Here is a 17,641-nt window from a genome sequence, read left to right on the forward strand (position 1 = left end):
TGGGTCAGCATTGGTGGTTCAGTGGTGGAATTCTCGCCTGCCACGCGGGAGACCTGGGTTCGATTCCCGGCCAATGCAACTGCTGTTTTGTGTTGCTACTCTTCCAGCTATGGGTATCAGCCTTGCAGCAATAACACCCCACTAGGACAACAGTATAAGCATATCAGCATTGGTGGTTCAGTGGTAGTATTCTCACCTGCCACGCTGGAGACCCGGGTCTGATTCCTGGCCAATGCAATTTCTGTTTTTTGCTGCTACTCTTCCAGCTCTGGGTAACAGCCTTGCATCAATCACACCCCACTAGCGCTGCAGCATAAGCATATAAGCATTACGCCTGTTTCACACCGCAAGCGTCAGCGGCGCGTGAGCAGCGCGTATGTCGAGCAGTAGCAGCACGCAGGCGTTTGCCTTTCACACCAGCTGCGTCTGCAGCGCGCAGTTCTTCGGCAGCTGCTGCAGAGATCAACCTATCTCTGTCTATTCTATCTAGTTACCCATGTCTCTCTATATTCAAATACACCTTTTAAACATCTGTCCAGCGGCAGAATAACAGCTCATTAATTCATGCTCGTGCAGATGATGAGACGGACAAAAGTAACCAATTCATGCCATTCTTTTACTTATTTTCGTGTTGTCAGATTCACAGTGCAAACAGCTCCCGGTAGGAATAACTCGAGTGAACATAAAACAAAGCCGATTAAAACTTTCTTCCTCTGCTCAGCTGCACAGCACACAGCGAGCTCACATAATCCAGTATGCGTGTCGAACTACACTACTCACAATACACTTCGCTATGGACTACAAATCCCGTAAATATTCTATTTCCCCTCTCCTACAACACTAGTGTGCAACTTAAGCAAAACTGATACTAAAATTGTTTTACATTTGGTTTTGTAGTTCGGGCCTAAATAAATGTTGCCGTTTTTAATCGTTTTAAGTTCATTTGAATGACTATATGTATACCATTTGACGTTATCAACGTATTTATTGGGTAAAATTGCTACTTTTTATTGTCATTCATTGTGTTAAGGTCATTGTCAATGCACTGTCACTTTAATTGAGCGTGAGCAGCGCGTCAAAAATAGACCCAGCGCCGAAACTATCGCTGCACTGCTGCTTCGGCGACGCTCACGCCTCGCACTGACGCGCTGCTGCTGCGTGCGGTATGAAAGCTCTAATCTGTTAACATGGACGCCGAAAACACACGCGCTGCTCACGCGCTGCTGACGCTTGCGGTGTGAAACAGGCGTTAGTGGTTCAGTGGTAGATCTCTTGCCTGACACACGGAAGACCCTGGTCTGATTCCTGTCCATTGCATTTCCTGTTTTGTGTAGCTACTCTTCCAGCTCTGGGTAACAGCCTTGCAGCAATCACACCCCACAAGAACTGCAATCTTTTGCAGACGTCTGTGGCGTTTTTGGCAGAGGGACGGTTCTAAACCAATCTGAACCAGAGGCAATTTCGCAGCCAGCCATCGGTGGTTTCCCGTCTCAGGAATGTAAGGTGCCTGCAGCGGGAGGTTGTTCCGTTAGCGCTTCCGCTTTCGTCAGTGAAGTTCTTTTGCGAAACGTTTGTAGATCCCGTCGTGCTCTTCAAGCTATGTCGTTTGAGCACTGTGCTGATAGGCTGACGTAAGAAAACAGGACACGAAATATACAAGGCGAGAGTGCAAAGAGCGAGAGAGCTCTAGGCAAAGGCGGTCCGAACCGCAGCAAAGCAGGAGGTCGACATGTCCAAATAGACGAAATCAGAAACTAAGCAGAGAAAAACGGCATCTGTGGAGAAAGAAAACAGATGGAGGAAAAGAAAGAAAGAACAGGAGGATCCCCTCCCCTCCCCCAATAGAGGGTCTGTTATCCCCAGATCGAGTGCGTCCAGTGGAATCCATGTGTTGGCAGCCCCAACTGATGACAAAACACAAAGTAAGCATCTGGAGGAAGCTCAAACTCTTCATGCGTTGCCACAGTTACTAGCGAGTGGTTTGCAAGCACAGGCACGTCTGCTGCAAATACAGTGCCGTCAGGAGACAGGGGTTGCTGGCCCATTCCCCATGCTCGGTGGCTGGGCATCACCGCCCTGGAGTACGGCCGATAGAAAACGGCGGCTGCCATTTGCGCCGCCCGGCAACTCATACTTACCTGGCAGGGGAGATACCATGATCAAGAAGGTGGTTCACCCAGGGCGAGGCTTGGCCATTGCACTCCGGCCACGCTGACCCCTGCGAATTCCCCAAATGTGGGAATCTCGACTGCATAATTTCTAGAAGTGGGGGACTGCGTTCGCGCTCTCCCCTGAGCACAGTGGTTCAAGACAGAGTTCAGGCGGTAGCGTCGGACCCGGCTGGCGCGGCGCTTCCCTCTCTTCCTCGTCCTTTGCCAAGCCTCTTTTGCTCCAGTAGAGCCGCGCGCGCCTGTGGAAGGCCTGCCCACCCGTCGCTAGAAGAGTCTGTTCTGACGCCGAAAACTACTCGAAAGGTCCCCCCTCAAAGCGGTTTGACCAGGTGAAGGAACACGCAAAGAGAGCCCCCGGTGGCTTTTGTCCGCCAAGCGAGTGTGCCCTGTGGAATGTCAGAATTTTATTTTTACCGGCCTGCCGCTGTTACTGACGGAACGAATGCAGACCGTGTGAAAGGTCATCATTTTATCTGCCATTAAGTAAGCGAACGCTTCTGCTCGGATCAGAGGTAACTTTGTTTCAAGAACTGCAATCTTTTGCAGGCGTCTGTGGCGTTTTGGGCAGAGGGACGGTTCTAAACCAATCTGAACCAGAGGCAATTCCGCAGCCAGCCGTCGGTGGTTTCCCATCCCAGGAATGTAAGGTGCTTGCGGCGGGAGGTTGTTTCGTTAGCGCTTCCGCTTTCGTCAGTGAAGTTCTTTTGCGGAACGTTTGTAGATCCCGTCGTCTTCTTCAAGCTATGTCGTTTGAGCACTGTGCTGATAGGCTGACGTAAGAAAACAGGACACAAAATATACAAGGCAAGAGTGCAAAGCACGGAGCTCTAGGCAAAGGCGGTCCGAACCGCAGCAAAGCAGGAGGTCGACATGTCCAAATAGACCAAATCAGAAACTAAGCAGAGAAAAACGGCATCTGTAGAGAAAGAAAACAGATGGGAGAACAGGAGGATCCCCTCCCCTCATAGAGGGTCTGTTATCCCCAGATCGAGTGCGTCCAGTGGAATCCATGTGTTGGCAGCCCCAACTGATGACAAAACACGAAGCAAGCATCTGGAGGAAGCTCAAACCCTTCATGCGTTGCCACAGTTACTAGCGAGTGGTTTGCAAGCACAGGCACGTCTGCTGCAAGTACAGCGCCGTCAGGAGACAGGGGTTGCTGGCCCATTCCCCATGCTCGGTGGCTGGGCATCACCGTCCTGGAGTACGGCCGATAGAAAACGACGGCTGACGGCTGAATTTTTTGAAAAATAACAAAAATGAAATTTTTTTGAAAAATAACAAAAAATGAAATTTTTTTTGAAAAATAACAAAAAATCGAAATTTTTTGAAAAATAACAAAAATTGAAATTTTTTTGAAAAATAACAAAAAAATGCAAATTTTTAGAAAAATAACAAAAAATGCAATTTTTTTGAAAAATAACAAATAATGCCAATTTTTTGAAAACTAACAAATAATGCAAATTTTTGGAAAAATAACAAAAAATGAAAATTAAAAAAAATCAACAAAAATGAAATTTTTTTAAAAATAACAAAAAATGCAAATTTTTTGAAAAATAACAAAAAATGCAAATTTTTTGAAAAATAACAAAAAAATGCACATTTTTTGAAAAATAACAAACTGCAAATTTTTTGAAAAATAACAAAAAATGAAATTTTTTTGAAAAATAACAAATAATGCAAATTTTTTGAAAAATAACAAATAATGCAAATTTTTTGAAAAATAACAAATGCAATTTTTTTGAAAAATCACCAAAAATGAATTTTTTTTTAAAAATAACAAAAAATCGATTTTTTTAAAAATCACAAAAAATGAAATTTTTTTGAAAAATAACAAAAAAAGAAAATTTTTTGAAAAATAACAAAATGAATTTTTTTTTAAAAAATAACAAAAATTGAAAATTTTTTGAAAAATAACAAATAATGCAAATTTTTTGAAAAATAACAAATAATGCAAATTTTTTGAAAAATAACAAATAATGCAAATTTTTTGAAAAATAACAAATAATGCAAATTTTTTGAAAAATAACAAATAATGCAAATATTTTGAAAAATAACAAATAATGCACATTTTTTGAAAAATAACAAATAATGCAAATTTTTTGAAAAATCACCAAAAATGAATTTTTTTGAAAAATAACAAAAAATGAAAATTTTTTGAAAAATAACAAAAAATGAAATTTTTTTGAAAATTCATAAAAAATGAAAATTTTTTGAAAAATCACAAAAAATAAACAATTTTGGAAAAATCACAAAAAATCACAAAAAATGAAAATATTCTGAAAAATAACAAATAATGCAAATTTTTTGAAAAATAACAAAAAATGCAAATTTTTTGAAAAATCACCAAATATGCACATTTTTTTGAAAAATAACAAAAAATGAAAAATTTTTGAAAAATCATAAAAAATAAAATTCTTTTGAAAAATAAAAAAAAATCGATTTTTTTTTAAAAATCACAAAAAATGAAATTTTTTTGAAAAATCACAAAAAAAGAAATTATTTTGAAAAATAACAAAATGAATTTTTTTTAAAAAATAACAAAAATTGAAAATTTTTTGAAAAATCACAAAACATGAACATTTTTTGAAAAATCACAAAAAATAAACATTTTTGGAAAAATCGCAAAAAATCACAAAAAATGAAAATTTTCTGAAAAATAACTAAAAATGAAAATTTTTTTTAAAAATCACAAAAAAATAACAAAAAAATGAAAATTTTTTAAAAATTCACCAAAAATGAAAATTTTTTGACAAATCACAAAAAATGAAATTTTTTGGAAAAATCACAAAAATTTTTTTTTTTTTAAAAATCACCAAAAAATGAATATTTTTTGAACAATCGCAAAAAATCACAAAAAATGAATTTTTTTGGAAAAATCACAAAAAATGAAATTTTTTTGAAATCACAAAAAATGATTTTTTTTTGAAAAATCGCAAAACATCACAAAAAATGAGAATTTTTTGAATAATCACTAAAAATGAAATTTTTTTTGAAAAATCACTAAAAATGAATATTTTTTGAAAAATCACCAAAAATGAAAATTTTTTGAACAATTGCAAAAAATCACAAAAAATGAATTTTTTTTGAAAAATCACAAAAACTGAAAATTAAAAAAAAAACGCAAAAAATGACTTTTTTTTTTAAAAAATAACAAAAAATGAAAATTTTTAGAAAAATGACAAAATATCACAAAATATGAAAAATTTTTGAAAAATCACAAAAAATGACAATTTTTTTAAAAATCGCAAAAAATGAAATTTTTTTAAAAAATCGCAAAAAATGTAAAAATTTTTTTAAAATAACTAAAAATCTTGAAAAATCACAAGATCACAAAAAATTACAATTTTTTGAAAAATCACAAAAAATGAAAAATCGCAAAATATCACAAAAAATGAAATTTTTTTGAAAAATCACAAAAAATTAAATTTTTTTGAAAAATTGCAAAAAAATAACATTTTTTTGAAAAATCGCAAAAAAATGAAAATTTTTGGATAAATCGCAAAAAATTAAATTTTTTTGAAAAATCGCAAAAAAATGAAAATTTTTGAAAAATTTTAATTTTTTGCGATTTTTCAAAAAAATTTCATTTTTTGCGGTTTTTCAAAAAATAGATTTTTTGTGATTTTTCAAAAAAATGTCATTTTGTGTGATTTTTTGCGATTTTTCAAAAATTTTTGTTTTTGTGATTTTTCAAAAAATTTTCATTTTTTGTGATTTTTCAAAAAAAATTCATTTTTGTGATTTTTCAAAAAAATTTCATTTTGTGTGATTTTTTGCGATTTTTAAAAAATTTTTAAGTTTTTGTGATTTTTCAAAAAATTTTCATTTTTTGTGATTTTTCAAAAAAGTGTCATTTTGTGTGATTTTTTTGCGATTTTTCACAAATTTTTCATTTTTTGCGTTTTTTCAAATAAATTTTATTTTTAGTGATTTTTCAAAAAAAAATCATTTTTTTTATTTTTCAAAAAAAATGTCATTTTGTGTGATTTTTTGCGATTTTTCACAAATTTTTCATTTTTTGAGTTTTTTCAAATAAATTTTATTTTTAGTGATTTTTCAAAAAAAATTCATTTTTTTGATTTTTCAAAAAAATGTCATTTTGTGTGATTTTTTGCGATTTTTCAAAAATTTTTCATTTTTTGCGATTTTTCAAAAAATTTCATTTTTTGAGATTTTTCAAAAATTTCGATTTTGTGTTAATTTTCAAAAAATTGCGATTTTTTATTTTTCAAAAAATGTTCATTTTTTTGCGATTTTTCAAAAAATATTCATTTTTAATGATTTTTCAAAAAATTTTTTTTTTTTTGCGATTTTTCAAAATAAATTCATTTTTTGTGATTTTTAAAAAAATTTCATTTTTTGCGATTTTTCAAAAATTTTTCATTTTTTGTGATTTTTTAAAGAATTTAGATTTTTGTTATTTTTCAAAAAAATTTCATTTTTTGTGATTTTTCAAAACATTTTAATTTTTTGAGATTTTTCAAAAATTTCGATTTTGTGTTAATTTTCAAAAAATTGCGATTTATTTTTCAAAAAATGTTCATTTTTTTGCGATTTTTCAAAAAATGTTTATTTTTAATGATTTTTCAAAAAATTTTATTTTTTTTGTGATTTTTCAAAATAAATTTATTTTTTGTGATTTTTTAAAAAATTTCATTTTTTGCGATTTTTAAAAAAATTTTCATTTTTTGTGATTTTTTAAAGAATTTAGATTTTTTGTTATTTTTCAAAAAAATTTCTTTTGTGATTTTTCAAAACATTTTAATTTTTTGTGATTTTTCAAAAATTTCGATTTTTAGTTATTTTTCAAAAAAATTTCATTTTTTGTGATTTTTCAAAACATTTTAATTTTTTGTGATTTTTCAAAAAATTTTGTTTTTTTGTTATTTTTCCAAAAATATTCATTTTTTGAGATTTTTCAAAAATTTCGATTTTGTGTTAATTTTCAAAAAATTGCGATTTTTTATTTTTCAAAAAATGTTCATTTTTTGCGATTTTTCAAAAAAATGTTCATTTTTAATGATTTTCGAAAAAAAATTTTTTTTTTTTTGCAATTTTTCAAAATAAATTCATTTTTTGTGATTTTTAAAAAAAATTCATTTTTTGCGATTTTTCAAAAAAATTTCATTTTTTGTGATTTTTCAAAAATTTTTCATTTTTTGTGATTTTTCAAAAACTTCATTTTTGGTGATTTCTGCGATTTTTCAAAAAAATTTCATTTTTTGTGATTTTTCAAAAGGTTTTCATTTTTTGTGATTTTTCAAAAAAAATTCATTTTATGTGATTTTTCAAATAAATTTCATTTTTTGTGATTTTTCAAATAAATTTCATTTTTTGTGATTTTTGCGATTTTTCAAAAAACTCATTTTTTACGATTTTTCGAAAAAATTTCATTTTTTGTGATTTTTCAAAAGGTTTTTTTTGTGATTTTTCAAAAAAATTAATTTTATGTGATTTTTCAAATAAATTTCATTTTTGTGATTTTTCAAATAAATTTCATTTTTTGTGATTTTTCAAAAAAATTCATTTTTTTGTGATTTTTCAAAAAATGTTCATTTTTTGTGATTTTTCAAAAAATTTTCATTTTTGTGATTTTTCAAATAATTTTCATTTTTTGTGATTTTTCTAATAAATTTCATTTTTTGTGATTTCTGCGATTTTTAAAAAAATTTTCATTTTTTGTGATTTTTCAAAAATTTTTCATTTTTTGTGATTTTTCAAAAAAAATCATTTTATGTGATTTTTCAAATAAATTTCATTTTTTGTGATTTTTAAAAATAGTTTCATTTTTTGTGATTTTTCAAAAAAATTTGATTTTTTGCGATTTTTCATTTTTTTGTGATTTTTCAAGTTTCATTTTTTGTGATTTCTGCGATTTTTCAAAAAATTTTCATTTTTTGTGAGTTTTCAAATAATTTTCATTTTTTGTGATTTTTCGAATAAATTTCATTTTTTATGATTTCTGCGATTTTTCAAAAATTTTTCATTTTTTGTGATTTTTCAAATAAATTTAATTTTTTGTGATTTCTGCGATTTTTCAAAAAATTTTCATTTTTTGTGATTTTTCAAAAAAAATTCATTTTTTGTGATTTCTGCGATTTTTCAAAAAATTTTCATTTTTTGTGAGTTTTCAAATAATTTTCATTTTTTGTGATTTTTCGAATAAATTTCATTTTTTATGATTTCTGCGATTTTTCAAAAAATTTTCATTTTTTGTGATTTTTCAAATAAATTTAATTTTTTGTGATTTCTGCGATTTTTCAAAAAAATTTCATTTTTTGTGATTTTTCAAAAAAATTTCATTTTTTGTGATTTCTGCGATTTTTCAAAAGATTTTCATTTTTTGTGATTTTTCAAATAATTTTCATTTTTTGTGATTTTTCGAATAAATTTCATTTTTTGATTTCTGCGATTTTTCAAAAAAATTTCATTTTTTGTGATTTTCAAATAAATTTCATATTTGTGATTTCTGCGATTTTTCAAAAAAATTTCTTTTTTTGTGATTTTTTAAATAAATTTCATTTTTTGTGATTTCTGCGATTTTTCAAAAAATTTTCATTTTTTGTGATTTTTCAAAAAATGTTCATTTTTGGTGATTTTTCAAAAAATTTTCATTTTTTGTTATTTTTCAAAATAATTTCATTTTTTGCGATTTTTCAAAAAATTTTCATTTTTTGCGATTTTTCAAAAAAATTTCATTTTTTGTGATTTTTCAAAAATTTTTAATTTTTTGTGATTTTTCAAAAAGTGTTCATTTTTTGCGATTTTTCAAAAAAATTTCATTTTTTGCGATTTTTCAAAAATTTTTCATTTTTTTATATTTCAAAAAATGTTCATTTTTTTGTGATTTTTCCAAAAATTTCATTTTTTGTGACTTTTTGCGATTTTTCAAAATATTTTCGTTTTTTGTTATTTTTCCAAAAATTTCGATTTTTTGTTATTTTTCAAAATATTTAGATTTTTTGTTATTTTTCAAAAAATTTTCATTTTTTGTTATTTTTCAAAATATTTTCATTTTTTGCGATTTTTCAAAAAATTGTCATTTTTGTGATTTTTTTAGATTTTTTCATTTTTTGTGACTTTTTGCGATTTTTCAAAATATTTTCGTTTTTTGCGATTTTTCAAAAAAAATTCATTTTTTGTGATTTTTTGTGATTTTTCAAAAAATTTTCATTTTTTGTTATTTTTTCAAAAATGTTTCATTTTTTGTGATTTTTCATAAAATTTTCATTTTTGGTGATTTTTCAAAAAATTTTCATTTTTTGTTATTTTTCAAAAAATTTCCATTTTTTGTTATTTTAAAAAAAAAATCGATTTTTTTTTTATTTTTCTAAAATTTTTAATTTTTTGTTCTTTTTCAAAAAATTCAGCCGTCAGCCGCCGTTTTCTATCGGCCGTACTCCAGGACGGTGATGCCCAGCCACCGAGCATGGGGAATGGGCCAGCAACCCCTGTCTCCTGACGGCGCTGTACTTGCAGCAGACGTGCCTGTGCTTGCAAACCACTCGCTAGTAACTGTGGCAACGCATGAAGAGTTTGAGCTTCCTCTGGGTGCTTGCTTTGTGTTTTGTCATCAGTTGGGGCTGCCAACACATGGATTCCACTGGACGCACTCGATCTGGGCATAACAGACCCTCTATGGGGGGAGGGGATGGGATCCTCCTGTTCTTTCTTTCTTTTCCTCCATCTGTTTTCTTTCTCTACAGATGCCGTTTTTCTCTGCTTAGTTTCTGATTTGGTCTATTTGGACATGTCGACCTCCTGCTTTACTGCGGTTCGGACCGCCTTTGCCTAGAGCTCCGTGCTTTGCACTCTTGCCTTGTATATTTTGTGTCCTGTTTTCTTACGTCAGCCTATCAGCACAGTGCTCAAACGACATAGCTTGAAGAACACAACGGGATCTACAAACGTTCCGCAAAAGAACTTCACTAACGAAAGCGGAAGCGCTAACGAAACAACCTTCCGCTGCAAGCACCTTACATTCCTGAGACGGCAAACCACCGACGGCTGGCTGCGAAATTGCCTCTGGTTCAGATTGGTTTAGAACCGTCCCTCTGCCCAAAACGCCACAGACGTTTGCAAAAGATTGCAGTTCTTGAAACAAAGTTACCTCTGATCCGAGCAGAAGCGTTCGCTTACTTAATGGCAGATAAAATGATGACCTTTCACACGGTCTGCATTCGTTCCGTCAGTAACAGCGGCAGGCCAGCAAATAAAATTCTGACATTCCGCAGGGCACACTCGTTTGGCGGACAAAAGCCACCGGGGGCTCTCTTTGCGTGTTCCTTCACCTGGTCAAACCGCTTTGAGGGGGGACCTTTCGAGTAGTTTTCGCCGTCAGAACAGACTCCTCTAGCGATGGGTGGGCAGGCCTTCCACAGACGCGCGCAGCTCTACTGGCGCAAAAGTGGCTTAGCAAAGGACGAGGAAGAGAGGGAAGCACCACTCCAGCCGGGCCCGACGCTACCGCCTGAACTCTGTCTTGAACCACTGTGCTTAGGGGAGAGCGCGAACGCAGTCCCCCACTACCAGAAATTATGCAGTCGAGGTTCCCACATTTGGGGGTAGGGTGAAGCTGCAGGCCCGGAGACCCAACCGCACGCTCAGACCTGCACGCTCAGACCAGCACTTCCATACCTATCATTTTCTCAGACAGTGCCACCTGCTGTTGGGTTGGGTGAAGCGGCAGGTATCGAGACCCACGCTCAGAGCAGCACTTTCTAGGAAGTAGCAACATCGGACACGTGAGTAAGGTTATTCATTTTATTAAAGCGATTCTTGAAATTAGCAGGTTTTATGGCATAAATCAATGTGACATCTTATTACACTAACAAACAATATTTTTAGTGTTTGATTTGAATTAGTCAAAAGATAGCATTATTTTATGATATTTACAGCGTGCTCTTATTTTCTGTTATTGTACCATTTTGGGACACTTTTCTAGCAATGATTTCTGGCAAAATAAAAAACTTTAATGTTACATTTAATATTTGCTTTACATACACAATACATTTTATTTTAACATTTTTACTTTAAAGTGCTATGTAGGTCTACTGAACGTATTACTGTATTATCTATCTGAAAGTGGTACAGACAATAACAGTAACACAATAACAGTTTAACAATTGTAAATAAGATCTCTGGAAATCAAAATATCAATTAATCTGCATAACATTTACAATATGAGCTCTCTTAGGTTAAAACAAATATAATTTGCTTGTGACTTGTGTATGTTTTTCCTAGATGGATATTACAATTCAAATAGGGGGGTCTCTGCCAGTACCTGTACAGTGCACCGAATGCTGCACATATTTTCATTGTCCATTTTGTGATGCCTCGGTTTTCCAACCAACACGATTAAAAAAAAATGCTATCACATCTGCAGGCACATTTTAATAGATCAGTCCAGCATGAAGGTAATATTTGAAAATGTACATCTTATTATAGTGAAAAATTGTAAGAAAACTTAAAGTGCAATCTTATACTGCTTTTTTTTCAGAATTTACAATACACAGATGTGGACGCCTCTGCAGAAGTCAGCCACATTATCACTGCCTCTTCTGCAAATCAACCATTTTAAGAAAACCTGATTTTGTTAAACATTTAGGACTCTGCAAACAAAAACAACAACCACCAACCCCTCATACTAAAGCCACCACAACTTTTGCCACATCTCTGCCCGCCACACATGTGCCTCTCTCCACTGCCACGGCTCTGCCCGCCACACATGTGCCTCTCTCCACTGCCACGGCTCTGCCCGCCACACATGTGCCTCTCTCCACTGCCACGGCTCTGCCCGCCACACATGTGCCTCTCTCCACTGCCACGGCTCTGCCCGCCACACATGTGCCTCTCTCCACTGCCACGGCTCTGCCCGCCACACATGTGCCTCTCTCCATTGACACGGCTCTGCCTGCCACACATGTGCCTCTCTCCACTGCCACGGCTCTGCCCGCCACACATGTGCCTCTATCCACTGACATGGCTCTGCCCACCACTTCTGGCATTTCTAGGCCCTTAAAAAAAAATTGTCGGAAAAAACCAAAGCAACTAAAGAAATGTCCCAAATGTGATTTGATATGCCACTATAAAAATTTAAAAAGACATATAGAACATAAACACACCCCAAAAATGATGGACATCACTTCCTCATCTCATCTTGACATCAGTGCATAGACCCTCAGAATGGAGTCTATATGGTCCACAAAAGTTTTCATGGAGCTTCTACTTCACTCCATGTGCAAATATAAATATGGCGGGAACCACATCGTATTTTATGTGAATTAAATGAGTGCCAGACTAATATGGAGTTGGCTTGGAGAAGTGGACTGCTGTCATACCAATGTGTTCACCTCCGGTCAGTTTCATACTGCAAAACATTTTAACCTCACCTTCACTCACAGAAGAAAGTTTAAAAGAAATTGTTAAAAGCAAGTGGTTTGGGCAGGACAAAATAAAACAGTGTGTAAATCGTCAAAAACTAGCCCAAGAAGAAAATGCACCACTGTCAGTTGAATCCAAGATTGGAGTCCCACCAACAAAAAGGTTCATATCGGTCTACGAGCCTAATATATCATATTATAGTAGACTGGGCAGAGTCATGGTATCATATGACACCAAGAAGAATTCATGGCACTGTCCCTGTGCAAAAACCCAGAGATCATGTACCCATAAATACATAGCAAAATGGCACCTCTTTCAAATTCACCCTGAACTCTTCCGAAAAGTTCGGAGCACTGAAAGCGCTGAAGAATTTCAGGCAGCAGCGATGGAGGAAAGTGATGAAAATGAGAATTACCCTCCAAAGGACATTGCTAAAGTAAAGAACATGGTAGAATACATCTTAATGAATAAAAAGCTACCATCTACTATTCCCAGTCATTTGAGGCTTTCTTCAGACTATAAGGAATTTCCAAAACACCTAATCCCTGATGAGACAATGTGCTACCACTGCTCAGACCGCACATTGCTCAGTGATCCTGTCTGCATTACACGTAAAGCGAAAATTCTTACAACTACAGGAATTGTCCAAGGTGGATAATTGTTACTTACATATTTTATTTTATTTTAATTTTGAAAAAGATACTAAACCATTTATTTTACATTCTGTATCTGCAGATATTTCAACCTACTACAAATTCTGTCCTTTCTGTGGAATGGTGTACCGTTACCAAGAGTGGGCTAATGGTTTGCATAACTTCAATGACCATGTCCTCCTTTTACTCTCTCTCTGCCTCACCATAAGAAACCTGTTGCAGGTAATCGTTATACAATACATATATTATATGTTATACAATATATTATTTTTTAAAACAATAGGATTTCTTCATAGTGTTGATTTTATGTTAGGCAACATTAGGCACATTCAAATCAAGACTTAAAACACATCTGTTTAGCTGTGCCTTTACTGAATGAGCACTGTGCTACGTCAGACAGTTCACACTATTATATTTTCTGTTTTTAACTGTTTTTTAAATAATTTTTATTCTTTGTTTTTATTTTCTTATACTTGTCTCTTTTATTCTTTTTTTATGTAAAGCACTTTGAATTACCATTGTGTATGAAATGTGCTATATAAATAAACTTGCCTTGCCTTACCTATATAAGTACTGATTAACTGTGATTTCTTTATCATAGGTGCATACAGCAGTCAGCAGAGTAGTGGAGTACTTAGAGGTAACTACAGGTGTACAGTTCCCCTCAGCAGTTACTCTTCTCCACGGCTATCTGCATTTTGAGGCCCTAACTGACCATGAAAACGAGTATTCATGTGTATCTTGTGGTGACAATCCACCTGTGGTCATAATGGACCTCCACAAGAAGGCATCCTTTCATCTCTCTGGTAAATATCTTTCCTTTTTACTGCAGAGATTTAAGTCTTATTAGTAAAACTATTAGTAAGTTTATAGTATGTATTTATTTTCTTTAGTGAGTGATCTTTCACAGCCTCCACAAGATTTTAATGGAGAGGTGGATTTAGATATGTTTTGGAAGGCACTGACAGAAGAACGAATTGCTCAAGGATTTTTTTCAAGTAAGGAAATTTATTATATCAGGAATGGCATGTCATCATTATTTAATTTCATAAGTGTTTTCAGGAGTACAATCTAAATTAACTGATGTACTAACATGTTTGTTTGTCCTAAAGGTCAAAAAAACAATCCATTTTGTGTTACACCTAGTTACAACTTTTGGGCACCCTGGATCGGGAGTAAGACTCGCATAGCGAATGTTGTTCTCAACATTGAATTTGAGAAAGTGCACAAAGCAAAAACTGCAGAACGAACAGAAATAACTGTCTCTGAAGATCGCTTAAAGGACGAACTTTCAAAACAGAAAGTAAAATATTTAATGCTAATTATATGTATTATTTGTCAGTGTTGGCATTTCATTTAACATGTGTGTTTTATGTGATAGGTGGGAGTGATAAGAAGACTGTGTCAAGAGTGTGGTTTAGATGCCAAATGCTCTCGCACAGATCTACTCCTGCGACTTTCGGAAGAGATGAGGTCAAGGGTGGCCTATGACAAGGTTTTTGAAAAGATTTGGGCTGCTTCAGGTAAACCTCAATGTTGCACATTAAAATATTACAAATAAATCAGAAATGTACAAAGTCACATAGACATAATGGGTCCTGTTTTCTGCTTGGCACTGATTGGGGAGTGACTGGTGGTGTACAGCTCTGGGGGGTGTTGGAGGTGGCCTCGTCTGACACCTATTGTTGCTTTCCGTGTGGGGGAGTGTATTTACATCTCTGAGGCACTGCATCTTTAAATTTTTTAAAAGTATACTTTGTTAAGGTTAATGCCACTGCCCTCCATCATAACCTATGGTCATTTAAGTCCCAATGTCATTAATGGGATTTGATTATGTTTTCTAAACTATTTGCTTATCTCTTTTGTCTGTTCCAGGAGGTTGGGCCGTCATCATGTGTCCTTGTGGCATAGTTTACAGTATAAAATGTAATCTGCGAGCAGAAAGTCCACGGGATTTTGCAGATATGCTTCTGTCTTGGAAGCATCTGCCTAATGTTGTTATTTATGACTTTGCCCGTGGACTGTCCACCCACACAAATTTGAGGCAACCCATAACTTTCACACCTTTCGAGGGAAGGTTACTCGAACCAACCACTGAAAATATTGCAAAAGCAAAATCAGGAAAATTACAGGTAACTCTGCCATGGCTCACTGCAAAAAAGCAAAGTCCAGATCCGGATGGTCATCCAATAACTGGTTCTGCAGAACACTATGTTCTGTATGACCGCTTTCACGAAGACAACACAAAAGATCCTCGTGATTCACTGAGGAAGCTTCGTCTTGTGCCTCAACTAGCTGGCAAAGTTAACAGTCAGGCTGCAGAACAGCTTTTTTCAAAGCTAAAGAAAAATAACTACTTTATGAACATGGCATTGCCATCCACACATGTTTTCCTCATGCGAAACATCATCCACCATTACAATGTCAGAAAAAACGAGAAACGTCTTCATGACATAAAAAAGGAATTCAACACAAACATTCACATGAATGACCACAGCCAGGTTGTGTTAGGTAATGTTTCCCTTACTGTGTAACAAATACATCACTATATCCATAACTGTACTTATGTGTATATTTGCATTTATAGAAAATCCATCCTCCACAGAGAAATGCATGGACATGTCACTTGGTAATTTGACTGTTCTTTCCAGTTGCTCAGTGTCAAGTTTCTGTTCACTAATTATTATGTGTTATTTTCTAATTTTGATGCTTTAATGTACTCTAAGGACCACTGACAGCACTGCCAAAAATATTGTGACTTTACAAACGACCGCTGCATCACCAGGCAAAACATCAGTCACATCTCCTCTGTCATCAGTACCAATTAAAGAAAAAACAGCTTGTGAACCTACCACTCTTCTGAATTTTTTGGAACCTACTAAGCCTTGGGAGAGGGACTGGCATCCATTACAAGAGAAACTGGTGAACAATTACCATTACATACAAACGCAAACACACACACATATTTATTGCTATTATTATTACAGCTTGATTATGTGCTGGACCGAAATCGCCCTGGCAGTGAAATAATTGTGAAGGAGGGGAAAGTGTGCCTTATTCGAGAAGAATTTTGGAGCCTTGGATTGTTGAGGGACATGGACTCCCATGTAAGCAGTCTGTTTTTTTATTATAACTTTTTTTTTATTAAAAACATTGACTTATCAAAGTATTTATTGCAGATTGGAAACGCCTGCATGAAGCTTATTTTTGAAATGGCTCGACAAATTGTATGTACTATAAAACATAATATTTATATAGATTGTTTTAACTTGATCCAAATTTAAAAAAAAAAAAAAATTCTAAACTGTGTGAAAATGTTCATGTCATTGTCAACAGTTTCTTTTTATTCATGTAGGGCAAGGACATATACATTGAGGACTTTTATGTTGTCCCTGTGTGGAAAGAAACTCCTAACAACATTGTTACTGGATTACCGGTGCGTGTATGTACTGTATTTACTGTGTGAGAAGTACAAACTAAATTAAACAACATAACTGTCCTGATTAATTTCAGGAAGATGCAGACTTGAAAGACCTGTTAGCCTTTCCAGCATGGACAAATGCCAATGGACCAGACCACTTTGTTGTCTGTGTAAGAAAATATTAAAATGTCTAGTGCATACATTAATTGGTATTGCAATGTGTGTGTTTCTAAAATAAAACACTGAAAAATCTTGGAAGAAGCAATAATGTTCAAATGAAATATTTTTACACCTTTAACATTGTAGATAATGATGCCGCTTCGAAGAGAGATGGTGTTCTTAGACTCTCTGTACGCAGAGCATGAATCAGGATTTGGAGATGAGGAATACAGGGCAATTTTTAGGTCTATCAATAAACTAAGACGTTTCAGCCTTTATGTGATATATGGCTACGTTCCTATAGCCATTTCTATTTATTTCCTAACCGTGTATTATAGTTCTGTCACTTTTGGCTACGTTCCTATAGCCGTTTCTTGAACTTCTGGCTATGTTCATCTAGCCTTTTTTATGCATGGTGTTCTAGAGTTGAGGTGAGCTGTAATTGTTAGTATTACTACTAATATGTTTTGTTTACAGGAAAATTGCTTACCAAGTGGATCATGGGACATGGACTGAAAAGACTGGATATGATTTTCCAGTGAGGAATCAACTTAAAAAAAAAATATATTTTATACTTTTACAACAATTAAATTTTTTGTACATTATTCTAAAATAAAAGTGATTTGCTTTGCCTATTTTAGGCTTTGCCACGTCAGACAAGAGGGGATGATTGTGGTGTTTTTGTACTCTTGGTAAGATATAAATTGAGTTAATTGATTTAAAGATTTTGTAAACATTGTAAATGACTGTGGCTTCTCTCTTTTCACTACACCCTCTCAATGGTGTGTGGCATTGGGTTTCAATTCCAGGAGGTTTTATTTTATTATTTATGTAACTTTATTTTGTTTGTG

General features: G+C 33.6%; 2 protein-coding genes and 1 non-coding gene across 3 annotated transcripts in view; 2 read left to right on the plus strand and 1 right to left on the minus strand.

Moving 5' to 3' along the window:
* Positions 1-17,641, minus strand: part of LOC110439541 (NACHT, LRR and PYD domains-containing protein 3-like) — a 601,035-nt gene that overhangs the window by 351,116 nt on the left and 232,278 nt on the right. The window lies entirely within an intron of this gene.
* Positions 2,131-2,294, plus strand: LOC137494403 (U1 spliceosomal RNA). The gene has a single exon (XR_015486078.1). It is a non-coding gene; the product is annotated as a U1 spliceosomal RNA (small nuclear RNA).
* Positions 11,525-16,310, plus strand: LOC147844999 (HMG domain-containing protein 3-like). The gene is made up of 10 exons (XM_087248549.2): positions 11,525-13,207; positions 13,293-13,432; positions 13,812-14,016; positions 14,104-14,208; positions 14,323-14,513; positions 14,592-14,733; positions 15,086-15,721; positions 15,798-15,839; positions 15,937-16,132; positions 16,198-16,310. Exons 1-9 carry the CDS (start codon positions 12,517-12,519, stop codon positions 15,966-15,968), a joined length of 2,184 nt encoding a protein of 727 aa, XP_087104675.1. The 5' UTR covers positions 11,525-12,516; the 3' UTR covers positions 15,969-16,132; positions 16,198-16,310.

The sequence above is a fragment of the Danio rerio genome, chromosome 4 (assembly GCF_052040795.2).
Source record: "Danio rerio strain M-AB ecotype USA chromosome 4, GRCz13ab, whole genome shotgun sequence".
Lineage (NCBI taxonomy): Eukaryota > Metazoa > Chordata > Actinopteri > Cypriniformes > Danionidae > Danio > Danio rerio.

Bases quoted from the DNA above. Each gene is read 5' to 3' on its own strand.
- LOC147844999 (XM_087248549.2), top strand. From the start codon at position 12,517: ATGTGTTCACCTCCGGTCAGTTTCATACTGCAAAACATTTTAACCTCA. The intron at 13,208-13,292 runs GTGGATAATTGT...CTGTATCTGCAG, and splicing joins AACTACAGGAATTGTCCAAG to ATATTTCAACCTACTACAAA. The intron at 15,840-15,936 runs GTAATTTGACTG...ATGTACTCTAAG, and splicing joins ATGCATGGACATGTCACTTG to GACCACTGACAGCACTGCCA.